The sequence below is a fragment of the Apis cerana genome, linkage group LG12, assembly GCF_029169275.1.
Source record: "Apis cerana isolate GH-2021 linkage group LG12, AcerK_1.0, whole genome shotgun sequence".
NCBI lineage: Eukaryota > Metazoa > Arthropoda > Insecta > Hymenoptera > Apidae > Apis > Apis cerana.
The window spans coordinates 3120813-3141717 of record NC_083863.1 but is presented as its reverse complement, the minus strand read 5'-3'; the positions used below and the strand labels follow the sequence as shown (position 1 = coordinate 3141717).

The 20905-nt window shown below is 22.4% G+C and overlaps 3 protein-coding genes across 19 annotated transcripts; 1 reads left to right on the top strand and 2 right to left on the bottom strand.

The window, feature by feature from the left end:
* Positions 1-74: 74 nt before the first annotated feature.
* LOC107993272 (ATP-binding cassette sub-family C member 5) lies at positions 75-10151 on the bottom strand. Of its 16 annotated transcripts, none has more exons than XM_017049608.3 (25): positions 9888-10151; positions 8971-9077; positions 8754-8903; positions 8522-8680; positions 8277-8424; positions 7974-8207; positions 7727-7900; positions 7430-7577; positions 7183-7331; positions 6866-6976; positions 6300-6410; positions 5677-5819; positions 5146-5604; positions 4937-5063; positions 4680-4825; positions 4480-4604; positions 4236-4423; positions 3884-4160; positions 3530-3683; positions 3299-3427; positions 1409-1685; positions 1109-1274; positions 855-1038; positions 595-787; positions 75-519 (listed from the first exon to the last, which is right to left on the bottom strand). In XM_017049608.3, exons 2-25 carry the CDS (start codon positions 9042-9044, stop codon positions 256-258), a joined length of 4290 nt encoding a protein of 1429 aa, XP_016905097.1. In that variant the 5' UTR covers positions 9045-9077; positions 9888-10151; the 3' UTR covers positions 75-255. The 16 variants fall into 16 exon arrangements, with proteins under 16 accessions (XP_016905097.1, XP_028520358.1, XP_016905098.1 ...); XM_028664557.2 differs by lacking the exon at positions 9888-10151 and adding an exon at positions 9458-9476; XM_017049609.3 differs by lacking the exon at positions 9888-10151 and adding an exon at positions 9411-9450.
* Positions 10152-12165: 2014 nt separating this feature from the next.
* LOC107993288 (heterogeneous nuclear ribonucleoprotein H) lies at positions 12166-17571 on the bottom strand. The gene is made up of 7 exons (XM_017049637.3): positions 17304-17571; positions 16509-16786; positions 16303-16446; positions 14553-14691; positions 13118-13287; positions 12588-12781; positions 12166-12294 (listed from the first exon to the last, which is right to left on the bottom strand). Exons 2-7 carry the CDS (start codon positions 16765-16767, stop codon positions 12166-12168), a joined length of 1035 nt encoding a protein of 344 aa, XP_016905126.2. The 5' UTR covers positions 16768-16786; positions 17304-17571.
* A 254-nt stretch (positions 17572-17825) lies between these two features.
* Positions 17826-20728, top strand: LOC107993286 (MOB kinase activator-like 1). Of its 2 annotated transcripts, none has more exons than XM_017049634.2 (5): positions 17826-18251; positions 19146-19312; positions 19397-19624; positions 19691-19854; positions 19961-20728. In XM_017049634.2, exons 1-5 carry the CDS (start codon positions 18238-18240, stop codon positions 20039-20041), a joined length of 654 nt encoding a protein of 217 aa, XP_016905123.1. In that variant the 5' UTR covers positions 17826-18237; the 3' UTR covers positions 20042-20728. The 2 variants fall into 2 exon arrangements, with proteins under 2 accessions (XP_016905123.1, XP_016905124.1); XM_017049635.2 differs by having other exon boundaries at positions 18007-18251; positions 19484-19624.
* Positions 20729-20905: the final 177 nt, after the last annotated feature.

Below are 20905 nucleotides of genomic sequence, written 5' to 3'. Positions count from 1 at the left end.
AAAAATATGAAGTCACTTTAATAAAGGTTCGTTTGTTTTAATGTTAAAATATTTGAATAAAAATAACCATTACATATTAATAAATGTAATTTTTATATTTCAAACAAATTCTATTTAATATATTAAATTAGTATAAGATATAATATATATTTTATATGTGTATATATATATATATATATATAAAATATTTTTATTTTCTTAATTTGTTAATGTTTTTATTTATTAAATATAATACTATTGTTAATGATATATTGATTATATTTCTTTTATGTTTTTTTCTGCTGAAGTCATCATTTTTGAGAATTCAGAGTTTGAATTGGATAAAAGTACAGATGGTGCATCAAATTCAATTATTTGTCCATTCTTCATAACAATAATGCGATCACATGAAATAACAGTCTTCAAACGGTGAGCTATGGTTAATATTGTAGTATTTGAAAATTCATTTTGAATTGTATTTTGTACAGCAATTTCAGTTTCTGGATCAACAGCAGCTGTTGCTTCATCTAATACTAATATCTAATCAAATAATAGATTATTAAATTAAATAAGTTTATTATTAATTAATACAAAGAATTTTTATTAATATCATACTTTGGCACTACGCAAAAGTGCTCTTGATAGACAAAATAATTGTCGCTCGCCTACACTTAAATTTTTTCCTTCAACTTCAATAGGTGCATCCAATTGACCAGGCATAACTTGTACTTTTTCTTTCAATTGAGTTTTTTCTAAAACACTCCAGATTTCAGAATCACTAAATTGTTTAAAGGGATCTAAATTTGATCTATAACATAATTATAAATATTAAAAATAAATTTTTAATATATTTGTTTTTTAATTTGTATATTTACCGTATGGTTCCATTAAATAAGACAGGATCCTGAGGAATTATAGATAATTTAGTTCTTAATAACTTTAATTTTACTTTTGCTATATCTATACCATCAATTTTAATTTTTCCAGCAGAAATTTCAACTAATCGGAATAAAGCAATGATTAAAGAACTTTTTCCTGCTCCTGTACGTCCTACAATACCTAAAATTCATTACATCATTAAAAAAAATCATCATATAATTTTGTATAAATCTTATCAACTAATTATTACCTATATGTTCACCAGGTTTAATAATAAATGAAATATTATTTAATGCAGGTGGTAAACTTTTTCTATATTTTAATTCGACTTTACAAAATTCTAATTCTCCATCAATAGGCCATTGATCAGGAAGATCTATGAGATGTTGCTCAGAAATTTCTTCTTTTTGTAAAGTCTATAATATGTTATATACATATATATGTATATATGATTTAATTATAACAAATATATACTATATCAATTATAACAAATATACTATATACTATATCAGTTATAACAAATATATGTGTATATAATCATTTTATTTACCTTCAAGTAATAGCTTATTCTTTCAACACTTATAAAACGAGTTTCTATTTCCGCCATTAATCTTACAGTGTATTGAAAAATGCCAGTCATTTGCATAGCATATGCCATTGCTAAACCAGCAAGAGCTGGAGATATTTGATTTTTAAGTGCAATTACAAGAAAAGCAGTAATAGAAGAGGAAGCAATTGCTAAAATATCAAGTCTTACAGCAGACCATCTCATAATAGATTGACATAGATAAAGACATAAATTGTTTAAGTCAAATAATTCCTCGAATCTAAAATATAATAATCAATTATTATACAAGAGAGTCTTTAGTAATTCTATTACAAAATAATATCTTAGTTATATGCTTAAAAAATTATTTAATTCAAAAAAATATATTATGGAAATTTTTCAACATTATATTTTTTGATACTTTAAAATCATCAAAAATTTTTTTTATCAAGATAAATCTATTCATCTTAAGTTATAATAAAATGATTTTATTTTATTATTTTGAAATTAATGAAGGAAAAATTTATTGTAATAAATGTTCAAAATTATTTTTAATGATTTTTCATTGAATATTTAATTTAATTATAGATTATCTTTTTGTAGTATTTCATTAATAGTATCCATTTCCAAACATGATTTTTTAAAAATCTCCAAAAATATAAGACAAAATTTTCAAATAAAATTTGATTTGAATCAATTACAAATTGCAAATTATTTAAAATTTCCAAAAAATGTTTTTTTCTATAAATTATTTTCTATAAAGTCTTTTTTTTTAATGTTTGATTTTTTTAATATATAATGTATTTTTTATTTTATAATATTGTAATATTGACTAATATCAAATTCAACAATTTTTTGACTTTGAGCTTTATAAATTTGAAATTCATTGATTTCTAGGATATTAGCATGATTCCTATGAAATTTGATTTAATAAGATATTATATCACATGTTTACAATAATGTTTATATTTACAATAATAAAAATTATCAAAGTATTTTTTATTTAACAGAAGATGAGAATCATTTTATCTTTTTTTATGAAATTATACACTAGATTTTTTATGTATTTATATTTATAAATCTTCAAATGTATACTATTTTTCAATAGTTTTCTTTTGAATAAATTTTGATGCGTAGCAACAAATAAACTTTGTAAATATACTTTTTTATATATATATAATAATTTAACTCGAAGATCTTGTATAGTATTGTATGTATGCAAGTTTCTTATAAATAATAATAAATAAATAAACATCTTTGTAAGAAAAATTTAATGGAGATAAATTTAGTGACTAGCGACATGATCTATATATCTATTAATTTATCAATCAAATAATTTGATAATTTTTATTATTGGAATTTGTTAATGGCACAAATATTATCTAAAAATATCTGATCTAACATCCTATTAAATCACTTTCATATGTTAATGTTCTTATTGTATTAATAAATTTAAGATTTATAAATTCAAAATTAGTATTATAGATACCTTTTGATACCAACAACAATATTTTGAAATCAAAAATATATCATGTTATTTAAAAAAATCATGATAATTTTCATATTTTATAAAAATAAATAAAAAAATTTTTTTTGAAAAATCTTGCAATTTGTAGCCGATTCGAAAAAGAATTTTTTTTGAAACATCTTTTTTTTTATATTATTGAAAGAATGTTATTAAACATTTTGTAAAAAAATATCAATGATTTTAAAATCTCGAAAAATATCTTCAAAAAAAAAAAAATGATTCTGATCATAATATTTTTTTTTGAATCAAATTTATTCCTTGAGTATTTTCACATATTATAAACAATAATAAAATATTGTCTTGTAATATTGTTATTGAAATATTTTATAATAAGATATAGTAATCTATCTTTTTAAGAAGCATACTTGTTTATAAATGCTTTTTCCTTCTGGAATGCGTGAATAGTATTTAGACCATGAATGGTAGTAGTAATGAAACTTAAAACAGGAGATCGTGAAATATTCTCCATTCGCTTAAAATCTCTCATTGCTACTCTGAAAAAATTTTTCTGTTGCTATATTTGAAGAATAATAATGAAAAATATTATTGAAGAATATTGTAAATTCTATTTTAAAATATAAATCAAAATATCTCACCTAAAGATTCTACTAATATAAAAAAAAATAGCAGCAAGGATAATTAATGGTAAACAATACCAAGGTAATATTGCACATATAAACACAATTGCAAAACTGCAAGTAATTATATTCTGTATCATGTTTTCTACAGAAATTGGTATGTAATTGTCCACTACAATAAAAAAGTAATTAAAAAATATAATTATCTTGATATTTAATTTTAGATTTGCACTATTGTTCACAAATTTACAAATAATTTACAAACATTTTTAAAAATTGTTCATTGCTCGCAAAAATATATAAACAATTAACATGACAACAATAAAGTTTGTGCACAGTAAGCATTACAGTTCAAAAAACAATATATCTTACCTTCATCAATATCTCGACTAAAAATATTTTGTATTCTTCCAATAGGAGTTGTTTCAAAAAATGTTACTGTTGTCTTAATTATTTTCTTAAAAACTTTGTTATGTAATGTCGTCGAAGCATTTATTGTAGCATACATAATAACCAAACCACGCAATAAACTTGTTAATAAAATTATTCCAATGCAACCAATATAAATATTTTGGTAATATAAATAATTAGGATTATCATTTAAATTATTTGATGATATAGTTTTATTATTATTGGAATCAATAATATTCTTAAATGAGAAAGATTAATGAAAAAAAAAAAAAAAAGAAAAAATATAAAATATACAATAGAAGAAAATATTTACCCCATTACCAGCTTTAATCCATGTAGCTAACCACCAAGAACTAAATGCTGAACTTCCAATACTTAAGAAGAGTGTCAAAAATACCAAAACTGCTATAAGATAACCACCCGCAGATTTTACATATATATGATAAATATATGATTTTACACTACCTATTCCCATCTTTTCTTGAGTAGTAAGGATTGCTTCTAAATAATAAACTCAAATGTGACAAATTGATAATTTAAAGTTTTTTAATACACACCTTTTTTATGTATTTTTGTTGATGCTTCAATATATTCATCATTATCTTCTGCATTGCAAGTTATTATTTGTCTCTTTGAATCATTATTAGAATCTTTATTTGTTTGAATCGGTATCGCAATTTCACTAAATAAATTGAATATAATTATTAATATTATAATTATTCAAAAGCTTTTTAAAAATTATTTGTAAGATAAATACTATTTTGAATCGATCTCCGTTTTTAATAGTGCACTATGTGCCATTGTAGCATATTCTTTATTTAATTGCATCAATTCATCATGTGTACCTTGTTCTACAATTCTTCCTTTATGCATTACAAGTATTTGATCACAGTGTTTTAAAAACTATAATTAATGAAATATAATATTAAGCATAATTAATTACACATACAAATTATTTGAATTTAAGAATATAATTAGAATATAATATAAAAATATAATTTATTGAAAATATACTTGAATTTGATGTGTTACAAATAACACACATTTATTTTTGAGCGCTCCGAGAATTAAATTTTTAAAAATATAAGAACCGACATGTGTGTCTACTGCACTTAATGGATCATCCAAAAAATATATATCTCTTAAAAAAAAAATGATTTTTTTAAAAAATATAATTGTATATTTTAGAAATTAAAAGTTTTAACAATAAAAAAAAAACATACCGATTAGCATAAAGTGCCCTAGCAAGAGCAATTCTTTGCTTTTGTCCTCCTGAAAGATTTATACCTCTTTCTCCTATTTCAGTTTCGTCTCCACCCGGTAACATATTCAAATCTTCTTTTAAACTGCATACTGTTAATGTTTGATAGTATCGTTTAGCATCAAATTGATTTCCAAACAATATATTTTCTTTAAAAGTTGCATTAATAATCCACGCCTGTTGACTAACGTAAGCACAAGAACCTTCTCTCAAAACACAACCATTTATCATTTTTAATTGTCCTAAAGCAGCAAGTAAAAGACTAGATTTTCCACTTCCTATATGTCCACAAATTCCTGTTAATCCACCTTTTGCTACTCCGAACTTAATAGTTGAAAGTACTTTAATATATTCAGTTTCTTGGAATGATTCATTAAGTTTTTCCAATTCAACTTTGCTTCTTAAATATGATACAATTTTTCTAAAAAAAATATAAAAATTTAAAAAAAACAAAAAACAAGAGTAAAAAATTTATTAATTTCAAAGAACTTACTTTTTTTTTCTAATATTTTTTAATTTTTTAGCATACAACGTAGAATTTTCGTAAACAAATGTACCGTTAGCAATGGCTACAGCTTGTGATTTTACAATTGGTTTTGATATATGGCATGTATATTCTTCTAAAAGTAATATATTCTGCACAAATATTATTAATTATTGAAAATGACTATCAAAATTTTAATATTTATTTACGACTAACTTGAAAATCAAATGATTATAAGCAAAGCCAAATCAATTTTAATAACAATATTCATTATTTTAATTAATAAATTAAGTAAATAATAAATTAAAAAAATTAATTAAATTTATAATATTATATAAAAATATCATATAAAAAGTTTTTAAAAGCACATAGAAATTATGATTTAACATGCAATGCATAACATAAAAGTGCAATGAATTATTATAGAATATTCAAATGCATCTATAAGATCAATCAAACATTAAATAAACTATACTATAAAGCATTGTATATTTTTATAACTATTACATTATACAATGAAAGCAAATTAAATTTCTTTGCAATGCAAATGTTATTTGCAAAATAACCAATTATAGTTTTTATGTTATTATAATTAGTAATTATTATTAACAGATAAATGCAAAAGTAAACACCTGCAATCTGTTGAGTGTTATATTTGATTCGGCGATATTAACTAACGCCACTTGTAGAAATAAAAATGAAGAACGAAATTGAGAATTGAGCAATGTTACAAAAGGAAATACCTGTAAAAAGTAACATATTATAATTTAATATGTGAATATCGCAAACTTATTATGTTATGTTAAATTATTCCCAACATTTGCATTTTAATCATACATACATAGCTTTGTTTATCTTTCTAATGTATATACAATAAGGAGGAGTAAGAGAAAAAGCAATTATTTGTATTTATTTATATATGTGCCACACTTTCCCCTTCATGTTAGCAATTTTCGACCATTTAATATTAACATATAAACATAATATTATTAATAAAAAAATTCTCGCATATTTATCAATTATATCAATTATATCAGTTTTTTATTTAACTACTTTAATAATATAAGATATTCTTTTTGATATAAAGTACATGAGAATTTGTTTGTTAATAATAAATAAAAAATACCCATCCATTAAACATTTAAAATGTGGAAGATTTTTTAATTAAATTATAATTTAAATGTAAATTTTGGGAGACCTTAATTCTTCTAAGAGCAATATGAGCGTCGATAAAATGTCGTGTAGAATCCTTAAGGGAAGAGAGTGCCATTCTCAACATATTTCCAAAAAATGTTGTAATTGGAAAAGCCTGCAATATTTATCTTATTAAATGCAACACTTGTTTCATAACTTTAAATATGCAGAATATTTTTTACTATTTAATTAATAATGTTTTTGAATAGCCACTTATATATTTAGTTTAGAATTACTTATTCTAATATTCCTCCAAAGAAATTTAAATAAATATAAATTATAATATAAATATTCATTTTCAATTTGCAAAATAATGTATACCTGAGAAGCAGTTAAACTACTGCCTGAAGATAAATGTGCTAGAAATGTAACAATTGCAGATATTGCAGGTATAGCTGGTGTCAAAGAAATAGCAAGACTTTGGAAATATACAGTTTTATGTAACCAATATTCTTCCTTCTTTCGTATATCTGTAAAATTAATTAATATACAAAAAGATAATGAAAATTAAAATTATAATGCTACATATCATAATAATTTATTTTATTTAGCAAAATAGCAATTATACCAAGGAGTTTATGACTAAAATATTTCTCCCATGAATACATTTTAATTAATTTTATACATTCTAAGATTTCATTCATTAATTTTACTCGTGTATCTGTAATAATAACTGTCTTCGAACGAAAATATCCAACTGCACGGGATAGAAGATACTGTTAATATTAAAATAATATTAAATTAATATTACAAGGACTATTATATGGTAAAATTTTAAATATAAAAATAAATATAGAATTATGAAAATGTTGAAATTTTAAATATAAAAAATTGTATAAAGAAATATTTCTCAATAATTTCTCACCTGGCAAGGATAAAATACAAGAAAAGTAAATATTCCATAAAGAGCTATTGGACTAAATACCCAAAGTATATAAATTATACCACAGATAATAATTATTGGACCACTAAATATCATAGGTCCATAAATGACAACATCAAAAAGTCTTTGACTATCATTTGTAAATAAATTAATCATCTAAAAAATTATAAAACACTGATAGATGTGAAATTAAATCTAATGTGACAATATTATTTATTTAAAATCTTACTTCTCCTGTACTTTTATTTCCAAGATTATTCAGTCTAATAATTTTTTTATATAAAAGAGTTGTACAAGCACTCTTTAATCTTAATGCTGTTCTAATATTAGTATTCCAAGTCCAGTTAAAAAATATTAATCGCAAAAAATCACAACATGTTAACAACAGTGCCCATTTTATACCTATCCATATATTTTCTTCTGGTGATTGAACATGTTCTAGTACTTTTTTCATTAGTATCATCTATAATAGAAATATTAAATTTTATAGCAATACATATGACATTAGTATTTATAAAACTAAAAAACATACAGAACTAATAAATCCACAAATTGTAGAACAACTTAATAAAAATCCAGCTATACATATTCTTGTTCTTACAAATTTCCAAGCTACATTTGGAAATGATGCTAAATATGGACCATGTTTATTTAATTCTTCTTGCCAAAGTATTTCTAATCTAAATATATTTTAAATATATTTTAAATATCATAAAAAAAGTTATATTATATAATATTATATATTATTATATTGTAATTATATTCAAATGCAGTTACCTATGAGTATTATATTTAGAACTTTCATAAGTAGAAATATATGGAATATTCGTAAAATCAATACCATTTTTATATGCTTTCCATATATATGGCGTTAACCATGTATAAAAAATATATGAAAATAAACCAGCACTATCTGCTGGCATATATTCCTTGTTTCTAAAATATATACAGTAAAATATTATTTAAAAAACAATTTTTTTTACTTTAAAATTGAATATATATTACATACTGATTTTTGCGACGTATTGGTATAAGATTTCTTAAAGCTGGATTGTATCGTTTTATATTTGTTCCTTTAATGTATTCTATTGGTATTTTTGGCGAACGTGAATATGTATTAGGAAGCAAAAAATGTTGTCTTTCATTGGCATCATCATATCTAGAAATATATGAAACAATATTAATTTTCTATTTCAATAAAAATAAAAAAAATTACATACTTATACCTTTCACTATTAATATATTGAGTTTTATTGTCTTCACTTTGATCATTAAGAATATCTGTTTTATTTTCCATCATGTTATATGTTATTTCCTACTTCATATTTTGATGCTTTAAAAATTTTAAATTAATCAATTAAATACATGTAAATAAATAAAATAAACTTAAATCATATAATAAAAATGACAAAAAATATTCAAACAATAAAAAATAATTAAATAAAAATTTTGTAATTTTTAATATATTATTAATATCTTATAAAATTATCTTATAGAATTAATTCAATAGTGTATTATTATTATTTAAATAATAATTAAATAACTATATAAAATAAAATCTTAAATAATTATTCTATATTAATAATTTTATTATTAGTTAAAAATTAGTAATTTTATTATTTAGATAAAAGTAAAAATGAATAAATTTAATAAATATTAACTTTACACGTATATAATTCTAATAGATAAAATACTTATATAAATGAATATTACTGATATTATAGTTGATATATTAAAGTTGATAAAAAATTTAATCTTTTCTTATCAATAAGTAAAGCCGGACAAATATTTGATTTTAAATTTAAGCGTGAAATTCTATTTTCTGTTTTAAGGAATTTTGTATAAGTTACTTGACATAATCCTTAATTAACCTGACTTTAAAAGTTTTATTGAATGAATATGAAATATGATAGTATTTTTATTATAAATTTTATTTTATAAAATAATTAAAAATGCAAAAATACGAACGATATTTATAAATATAAATCAAATATAGATATTAAAATAACAATAATTAAAATGTTATTTTTTTATATTACAATATTTTTATTAGTAACATTAAAAATATTATAATTTATATTTAAATAAATGAGCTATAAAATTTATTTTATGTATCAATATATAAATGATTTTTTATACTTACATTGAAAAATTAATATCAAATTTCTCGAATTATATCTTATCTTTATAAAATATGCTGTTATCACGCATTCAAACTATCATTAAGATAATTATCTTAGTTATAATAAATTATTCTTTTCTGCATATATTTCATAAAACTAAATTGTTTTAATATTCTCTATTAGCTATATACACACATATACATATTCATTAATAAATTCCAATTGCTCGATATGGTGCCGCATCTTAAATGCATACACTAGTTCTTTGTACTATTTATCATTTATGTATATATATATATAACATATTCATTGATTATAAAAACAAATGATTTATTTTTGATTTAGTTACAATTTAAAGACGTTTTATATATAAAAATTCATATATTCAAAAAATAAGAATTTTACAGTATTTTTTAATATAAAAAAAATTATATTTTAAATTTAATAAAAAGTTTATTATTAAGCATTATTATACTGATAATATATAACATATCATATTATGATATAAATGAAAGCCTTCAATTATAAAGATAATATTTATTATTATGCTTTATAAAACAGGTCAATATTAATCATATGTTATTTTTATTAATTTTTTTTATTAATATCCATAAGATAAATTTATAAGGATACATTTATTATTATTATTATATTGAATATAAATTTCTTTCATTACAAAAGATAAGATTTTAAATAAATACAATCATTTTTTGTTGTTTACATTTTCGCAATGAAAAATAAAAAGTATTTTTTTTTATAATGAAATATTTCATGAAAAAAATAAAATATATATGTATATATATAATATATATATATATATACAATATATATATATATATATATATATACATAATATTTTTTTTTCCTTCTTAACTTAATTCAATATTTTTTAGATAAAATTAAACACGTAAAATTAAACACGAGTATAATTGACTCAAAAACATATTTTTCATAAGTGCCAAAAATAGAATAAATTCAATATTTGATATTTGCTGGATTTTTTTAATATATTTTTTTTCCACAATATTATATGAATATTATTAAAGATTTTATAATCGAAATATTTTGCATCACTTAGAATAGTTAAATATAATAGTTAGTTTTATTTAAAAGAATTAACAAACTATATGTAACTTATGTCACTAATATGAATTATTATTTAGATAAATATATTACAGTATGATAAATCATAATTGTTGAATGTCATTTCCATTTCAATATGAACTATCTATATCTTTATGATTGCAAACATTACTTCTAACTTTATTAATAATCTGATGAAGCTATTATATAGTTTATTAATATACTTATGCTGTAATATTAAAATTTGGAACACTTTTGTGAGATCTTAATAAAATAGCAAATGTACAATGTGTTAAAGTAAAGAAGTACAATATCGATATTAATAACAATAAAAAAATAAAAAAATGTGAAATAATTTTTTTGACTTGAACTTTTTTGATTCAAGAAAATTATGCTGATTTTGAAAAATATAATTTTTTTTTTATAAAAATTTTTTTATGATTGTTTAAATTTATAACAGAAATAGAAATTACACTACTAATTTAAGACTATAATTTATAATATGTAAAGTTCAATATTTTTATTGAACATAAATGAAAATGAAAAAAAAGATGAAACAATTATAATAAATTCTGGTCAATGAAAATTGACCATAAAAAAATATGACTAATTTTATTACCAGTAATATTAATATTAATATTAGAAAATAAAACATAAACTTTATGTAATTTGTAAAATATAATGAAACAATAGTAATCAATCTCCGATTGAATATGATGCGAAAACGAAATTTTATGTAATTATAATTCAGTATTAAATATTTGATTTACGAAATGTTTCATCGTCGATAGCGTAGAAAACGCGACATCCGGCCTCAAAAACTATTATAATTACTTCCTCCTAATTGAGAGCTGAAGCCCCTATTTGGAGAATATCCTGGCCTGAAGTTATTACCTAAACCTAATATATAAATATAAAATTACATTATATATCAATATTAATAATATCAATAAAATAATTGCAAAATAAAAAATAATTTAAAAAAAATATGTTAATGAAAGCATAAAAAATAAAGAAAAAAGAAAATAATAAAAAAGCAAAAGACATACCTCCACAGAAATTTCCAATGCCACCTAATGACATTCCACTTGAACCACCAGTTGAATTTAAAAATAGTTCAATATATCTATGTGACATATGACTTTTGTCCTGTAATAATATAGAATATAATAGAAATATTAAGATAGTAGTTAAAAGTTGTAAAGACAATTAAATTTAATTAACCTTGGACATAGCTTTAACAGCCTCTTCATGGGTTGCAAATTCCACATCAGCTTCTCCAGAAGGACGTCCACCATTTTCAAGAATAATTCGTACATTCACTGGTTCAATAGGTCTAAAGAACTAAAATTATACAATGGAATATTATTGAGAAAGTGAGAGTGAAAGTGAGAGTGAGAGTGAGTGAATGTGTGTGTGTGTGTGTGTGTGTGTGTGTGTGTGTGTGTGTGTGTGTGTGTGTGTGTGTGTGTGTGTGTGTGTGTGTGTGTGTGTGTGTGTGTGTGTGTGTGTGTGTGTGTGTGTGTGTGTGAGAGAGAGAGAGAGAGAGAGAGAGAGAGAGAGAGAGAGAGAGAGAGAGAGAGAGAGAGAGAGAGAGAGAGAGAAGTATTTAATGATTTAATCAATTTAAAACCTACATCAGCAATATCTTGTTCGGTAGCTTTAAATGGCAAACCACGCATGTGAATACTATGAATACCGGAATTACCACCCCATGTATCACCGCTACCTCTGAAATTTCCACCTTTCATATCCAAACCTCCTCTCATTCCCATACTTCCTCCACGTGAATCAAAATTATTACCACTTCCCCATGGACCACCATCAAAATCTAAAACATTAAATATTGATAAAACACACATAAAGAAAAAATTTAATATATAACAATGTTTGCTTAATTGATATCAATTGATTTGATATCAGTGGATTAGATTTAATTATTTATAAAGATTCTGAAATTTTATATTTTATTCAAATCTATTGCAGGCGAGAATGATAAACATTAAAGAAAAAGATAACATAGTAACTCTTTTTATAGAAATATGAAGAGTTAATAAATTCTGCATTAATTAAGCAGAAAAATTGTTAAATTAAGTTAAAATTATATCAATTAAATATTACTATAATTCTTACTTCCTATTTTAAATAATTAATGAATTGGTAATACCTCTATTTCTAGAACCTCTACTATTATTGCTGAAACGATTCATTCCTCCAAAACGGGAACCACGGTCATAAGGAGCAGGTCTCTGATTGAAACCTCCCATTGGTCCTCGCATTTTCGGACCAATACTAGCACGTACTTCAGATAAACTGCTTCGGAAGATTTCGATGTATCTGTTAAGATTGATATTATAGTTATTATTTTCATATGAATATTATTGCCGTTCGTATAGTCGGCTGCCTTCTCAAATAAGAGAAAATTCGATGCAAAAATATCAACGAGCATAAGATTTTTAAATAAAGGAAGATATAAATAACGATACGAATGTAAAATAAACCATTTTATACCGATACTAATCGATTATTTATATTTTAAACATTAAAAAAATATTAAAAATAAAAGGAAGAAAAATGATAAATGGCTTATGGAAAAAATCCATACTGAAAATTTTGTAATGGATTAACTGTTCATACTACACCTCCGCATATTTATTAAACCTGTGTGTAGATACCCTCCCTCGGTGACATTGCATTCTGATGTCACCATTATCCATTGAGATGCTGATGATCCTTAGGTATATGACAATTACAATTGCACTTTATGCAATAAAAGAAAAAAAGAGAGAAGAGATTAAATAATAAGTATCGAGAAGCGATACAAATAAAATAGAATGTTTTATATTTAGATATATATTATATTTTTATTAAAAAAAAAAGAAAGAAAAAGAAAAAATCTAGAAAGCTAAAATAATTAAAGATAGCGCATTTTATTTTATATAATATAATGTAATATTTCCGTGCAATTAAAGAGCTGTATGAATCAACTATATATAGTGATTTTTAGAGAAAAATTGTGCAAAGCCTTTTAATTTAAATTATTATATTGTTTTGCATAAAACGTACAATTGTGCAATTGTCGAATAGTTGTGCCAAATTAGATCGATGATTACTACCTCTGTAGCGCCCACCCATCCTGGGTTAGCCCTACCCACTTCCCATGGGATTTGGTGATGTAAGGGGGTACCTCCCGCCCGGCACCCACCCATAGGTTTTAGTTGGGCCAACAGTACTTTCGCTTACGTACGACTAACTTTCTTTTATTTTTGTTCAAAGAGAAGCAGTTTCCTTATTCGATTAATTTCTATATTAGCATACAAATAAAATAACGAATGTAATTTATAATATGTATTTAAAATATATTTTGTAACTATATATTATATAATAAATATATTTATTTAAATATAATTTATATTTATTAAAATATTTGCTCATTTATTAAATAGAATATTAAATAGTTTATTAAATAAAAAAACTGCATCTGCATAAAAATTCGCTCCCGCTATTTACTAACAAAATTTATATACCTACATGTACTACGATCATAAAATGATATTGAAAAGTCGTAATATACCCAAACCCAGCTAGCGTCAGTGCCCCACCTGTGTCCTATCTTTTCCTTGTGTTTCTGCAGAGCGCGCTCCGCAACATCTTTGTTAACAAATTGAACGTAAGCCTCCCCAGTACTGCGGCCCGTGTAGTCTGTCGGTAGTGAAATCCCGTTCGGCAATATCTCCAACCCTGACCCACACATAATCAAACATCGACATTGTAGCGTAATACCCATTGATTATAGTATCGTCAGTTTATTTAAAACCCTTATACAGAAGCAAGATTTAAAATATCCTTTGCACATTATGTGCAAAACGTTTCGCTCTAAAAATATGCATTTTTTACAATAACAATAATAATAATGATATTATTATTATTAATAATAATGATATTATTATTATTAATAATAATGATAATAATGATAATAATAATAACAATAATAATAAGAGTAGTTGTAGTAGTAATAGTAGTAGTAGTGGTAGTGGTAGTGGTAGTGGTAGTGGTAGTGGTAGTCGTAGTAGTAGTAGTAGTAGTAGTAGTAGTAGTAGTAGCAGCAGCAGTAGCAGTAGCAGTAGCAGCAGCAGCAGCAGCAGCAGCAGCAGTAGCAGCAGCAGTAGCAGCAGCAGCAGCAGCAGCAGCAGCAGCAGCAGCAGCAGCAGCAGCAGCAGTAGCAGTAGCAGTAACAGCAGTAGTAGCAGTAGCAGTAGTAGCAGCAGCAGTAGTAGTAGTAGTAGTAGTAGTAGTAGTAGTAGTAGTAGTAGTAGTAGTAGTAGTAGTAGTAGAAGTAATAGTAGTAGTAATATTAGTAGTAGTAATGGTGATGATGATGATTATAATAATAATAATAATAACAATAACAATAACATTAATAATGATGATGATGATGATGAAGATGATGATGATGATAATAATAATAATAATAATAACAATAATAATAACAATAATATTAATAATAATAAAAAAAATAATAAAAATAATAATAAGAAGAAGAAAAATAAAAAGAAGAAAAAGAAGAAGAAGAAGAAGAAGAAGAAGAAGAAGAAGAAGAAGAAGAAGAAGAACAACAACAACAACAACAACAATAATAATAATAACAATAAAAATAAAAAAAAGAAAAAAAAATAAATATTAATTATGCCAAAGTTAAGAATTAAATTCTATAATTTAAACAATATATTTTTATATATTACATATGTAACATATAGAAATTAAATTTTAAAAATTTTTTCTTTTTAATTTAATAAAAAATTGCATAAAAAATAGAAATTTTTTTTTTATTGATTTTAAATCTTAACTAGGGCTATCTAATGATTAAAAAAACACAGAGATATTGCTTAAGATAAGTATAAAACACATTTCAAAAATTTATATACAAGATCTTTAAAATATTAAAATATTTAAAATATTAAAAGTTTTTATTTTAGCACATGATATATTTTGATAATATTTTTAATCTTGCATTCATACTCTAGAAAATATATCATTTACATATATTATTACATATGTCATTTATTTTTAATTTTAAATTACTTGTATTTCAATTCAAAATTAATTATATTATATGTTATTTTTATATTTTTATATAAAAAAATTTTACTTTAATATTATGATACACATATATTATAATCATCAAAAACATTTAATCTCTGCGATTCAAAATTGCTATTTGATCAACAAAAATTAAATAAGAAAATAAAAAAATTAAAAAAAGGAAAAATAAAATATAGTAACAAAAATATGTTAACATTTAAAAATATATATTATTAAAAAATAGATAAATACATATATAATATAAAATACCTGAAAAAAATTGTGCAATCTCTTCTTTAGAACAGCCAAATGGTAGACCACGTAATCTCACACAACCATCATCCATAGCATTTTCTAGGTTCATACCACTTCTTTTGACTACCCACTCCATTTCACCTCTTTTTGCTTTAAAAACTGAAGAAAGAATATAATATATTATTTATTTTTTTCAAAAATTTTTAATTTTTTTAACAGACCCTCTATATAACGATGTCCCATGTGATCTCTATCTCGTTTGCAAGCTTTCTCAATATCTTCAAGTGTATCCATTTCTACATAAGCTTCTCCACTTGGACGTCCTTCTCGTGACATTGTCATATGAACACCATTTTTACCATTCGTAATAGAACAATCGCTAAAGAATTTCATGATTTCATCAACAGTAGTTGACCATGGAAGTCCACGTAATTTAACAACATAACCTTCGTCATCATGATCTCCACTTCCATTAGACATGGTTTTAGTCTAAAATAAACTATATTATAAGTTATGAAAATATATTGATTTTTTTTTTTATATATAAAATTTTGTATTATTATTGTATTATTGTATTTAGTTATTGTATTAAATAGTTAAATTTAGTGAATATTATTATTTTTATTTATTTTTCAAATTCAAGTATTATAATTTATTTTTATATAAATTTTCATTTAAATTAAATATTGTATAATATATGATATCATATATTAAATTTTTAATAAGTTAGTACTTAAAAAGATTAATGATATTCAATAAAATGTTAAAATAAAAATAAAATATTATAATAAAAATTTTGTAATATTTTATCGTAAATTAAAAGATACATATATGTGCGTGTATGTGTATATATATATGGAAAAATGCAACATTTGCAATTTACTTGTAAGAAAAGATAAAAAAAAAAGTACTTCGTAATTGAAAAATTTTCATAATATAAAAATATTTTAATTTTCATTTTTATGCAAATAAAACTTATTTATTTAATAAATTACAAGTAGTATATTTATACTTACAACTTTGCTAGTCTATAAATTGAAAAGAATCACAAATTAATTTTAATTGACAGCGAACGTTTATCCAACACCACGCTCTATAAAACTATTAGCAAAATGGCGTTTATCATAACGATATTTAAGACTCGTTTATACATACAAATGAAGTATATTATAATATTTGTAATTTTTGTTTATTAAAATGAATGATTTTTTATAATTTAATAATTTAAATCTTGCAAATAATATATGCTTTAATCAAAAATATTTTATGTTTTTTAATATTTCAAAAGTATTATAAATGATTAATAATTATTACTTTATGAACACTCTTATTACATAAAACAATCATATTTTATTAATTTAAATAAAAAATTATATTTCAATAAAATTGAAATAAAATATATTATTTAATAATATAAAAAATATATCAATATTATTTATAAAAAACAAATATAATTATTATTAATATTTATAATGAAGTTCCTAAATTCATCTAAGTTTTATTACATAAGAAATATTTTTTATTTACTATATCAATTGTATTATACATACTATAGTAATATATTTAGATTTTAAATATATTTAATTAATATATTAATATTATTTATCGTATATTTGATATTAAATTTTGCACAATTAAATATTATAAATCATAAAGTTACAGATGAATTAAAAATATGTCTATAATCACGTCTGACTAGAGGTCGTGACTGAATCTAAAGAAATAAAATCCCGTTCAACAGTGGAAAGATTAAAGTGAGGTGATCGTGAAAAAAGTAGTTGACAAAATTATATTATATTGTGCTGGTGGAAACGAATGTATGATCGATTTTACAAAGAATCGTTCATACTTAAATCTCAAAGTATATTATATATTGTAAAGATAATTAACGATACGTGTAGCTGTATAATTGTGAATTAGTGAAATTGATAGATCATCCAGAAGTGCACAATGAGCTTCCTATTGTAAGTTTTTTTCCATTTCCAGTGAAAATCGACATTTTCTTTCGCGATATGCTTTTATTTTATTGAAATTCTGCATTATATACGATGCATTGCAAAAATGGATTTTGCATTCAATATTCTTTTGTTAATTAATTGATATTATGCCAATCTCATTTACATATAAATGACAAATGACAGCAAAGAAGAAATTAGTAATTTGTTACTATGAATCGATCACAATGAGAATAGATATTGATAGGAACTGCCTTATTACAACTCTAAAAGTAATATTCTTAGTTAATTTAGATTCTTGATGTTATCATAATTTTTTTAATCGATTAATCGATGGATAAAAATAACAATGTTATAATTTTTATTTTAAAAAAATCTTTTGTTTTTTGAAATTTTCAATCTTCTTTTTCGTCTCTACTTTCACTTATGTTCTATGCATATTCATCCTACATCAAATATATTGAATTATATCATGGAAATAGAATCTTTCCGAATGTTTCGATTAATATTAAAGAAATGTTATTATGTTATATGTTATTATATATAATTGTTACATTTATTAAATTTATTAATCAATCTAATTGATTTTAATTATTTATAAATTTTCATTTTTGCATTTCATTTGATTGCTATAATGAATTGATCTTTGTTCTAATATATATAATTATTTTTACAAAATTTATGATAAAATGATTTAATTTCAAATATATAAAATAGAAGATAATGTAAAAAAAATATATAAAGAAAGTATATATATATATATATAGAATATATATAGATATATATATATATATATATATATATATAGAATATATATAGATATAAATAAAAATTTTATAATTATAATATTATTTTTTTATTGTAATATAAAAAGTTAATTATTATTCAAATATATTTTTTAAGTGGAAGCAGATCTTCAAAAACCTTCAAGCCAAAGAAAAATATTCCAGAAGGAACTCATCAATATGATTTGATGAAGCATGCAGCAGCCACTTTAGGCTCTGGCAATTTAAGACTTGCAGTTATGCTTCCAGAAGGTGAAGATTTGAATGAATGGGTTGCAGTAAATAGTATGTATTACTAACATATTATTGTATATTTTTATTTGTAATATTCAATAAATTATAAAAAAGAGAAAAAAATGATTGTTTTAGCTGTTGATTTTTTCAACCAAATCAATATGTTATATGGCACTATCACAGAATTCTGTACTGAAGAAAGTTGTCCCATCATGTCTGCAGGACCAAAATATGAATACCATTGGGCTGATGGGCATACTGTCAAAAAACCAATAAAATGTTCTGCACCAAAATATATTGATTATTTAATGACTTGGGTACAGGATCAATTAGATGATGAAACCTTATTTCCTTCAAAAATTGGTTAGTTATATATATTATTTTAAACATAATATTTTCATATTAATATATTAATTTTTAATTTTTTAGGTGTTCCTTTCCCAAAAAACTTTTTGTCTATTGCTAAAACAATATTGAAAAGACTATTCAGAGTATATGCTCATATTTATCATCAACATTTTAGTGAAGTTGTTCAACTTGGCGAAGAGGCACATTTAAATACATCATTCAAACATTTTATATTTTTTGTTCAAGTAAAAAATTTAAAATTAAACAAATTTTTAACAAATTTTTAAAAAACATTTTATTTATTATAATTTTTTTAATATTAATACTTACTTTCTTTTCCTATTCTTATAGGAATTTAATTTGATAGAAAGAAGAGAATTGGCACCATTGCAAGAATTAATAGAGAAGTTAACAGCAAAGGATGCTCGATGAATGATCTTGATAGTTAACTGAAAACTCCAAAGAATCTCATTGTGCTATCTTTTTAACGTGTAATTGTGCATGTTATTTAAATAATCCAATTTATTGCTAATGCAATCATTGTCTCAGCTAGAAGTCATTGGTCTTATATAATATAAAATATTTTATTCATTTACAAAAAATAAGTAACTAATTCAAATATTTTATAAAGTAAATGATTCAGGTATTTTGTAACAAAGATAATTTTTGGTAAAGAAAAAAAATTTCGATCTTTTAAAAGATTAATAAAATTAAGAATTAAGGAGGTAAGGATTCTAACATACATTTTTAAAAAATAATTACATCTACACATTTGAAACAAATTATAATTTGTTTTGTTTCTTATATTTCAAAGAAAGGAAAAATATTATTTCTTAAAAATATTTGGTTGTTAGTTGTAATATTAATGTATAACAAATTTTGAGAAAAAAAGTATGACATACAAAAGAAATTAATATTCATATATATATTGGCTATATAAAAAGGATTATAGCTTTAAAAAAATATTTGAACACGATTTTATTTTCATTGTTTGTTATTATTTTTCGAACTATTATATAGTTTTATTATAAAAGTTTGAGAAATATTATCATTTTTATAAATAAAAATAATGATACTGACTATATGTAACATTTGCAAATAAGAATTCTCTCGATAGCATTTCTTTTGTTTTTTTATCTTTTCCTTTTTTTAATTTATAATACTTCGCAAAAACGTTGAATTTTTAATTATTGATGTAAATTGAAATAGGCATAGAAATTTGACATCATATTGCTAAACTATATTGTTAATATATAATATATAATGTTATTAAGTTAATATATTCGCTATTTACAT

What these genes read in the sequence shown, in the direction of transcription:
- LOC107993286 (XM_017049634.2), top strand. An exon ending in CTTATTTCCTTCAAAAATTG is followed by an intron (nt 19,625 to 19,690) that starts GTTAGTTATATA and finishes TTAATTTTTTAG; the next exon opens with GTGTTCCTTTCCCAAAAAAC. An exon ending in ATTTTATATTTTTTGTTCAA is followed by an intron (nt 19,855 to 19,960) that starts GTAAAAAATTTA and finishes CTATTCTTATAG; the next exon opens with GAATTTAATTTGATAGAAAG.
- LOC107993272 (XM_017049608.3), bottom strand. Translation starts at nt 9,044, where the DNA reads ATGATGGAAAATAAAACAGATATTCTTAATGATCAAAGTGAAGACAAT. An exon ending in TTGCTCTTAGAAGAATTAAG is followed by an intron (nt 6,411 to 6,865) that starts GTCTCCCAAAAT and finishes TACTTTTTACAG; the next exon opens with GTATTTCCTTTTGTAACATT. An exon ending in AACAAAAATACATAAAAAAG is followed by an intron (nt 4,424 to 4,479) that starts GTGTGTATTAAA and finishes TTTATTATTTAG; the next exon opens with AAGCAATCCTTACTACTCAA.
- LOC107993288 (XM_017049637.3), bottom strand. Translation starts at nt 16,767, where the DNA reads ATGTCTAATGGAAGTGGAGATCATGATGACGAAGGTTATGTTGTTAAA. An exon ending in TAGAGGTTCTAGAAATAGAG is followed by an intron (nt 12,782 to 13,117) that starts GTATTACCAATT and finishes TTAATGTTTTAG; the next exon opens with ATTTTGATGGTGGTCCATGG. An exon ending in CCGAACAAGATATTGCTGAT is followed by an intron (nt 12,295 to 12,587) that starts GTAGGTTTTAAA and finishes GTATAATTTTAG; the next exon opens with TTCTTTAGACCTATTGAACC.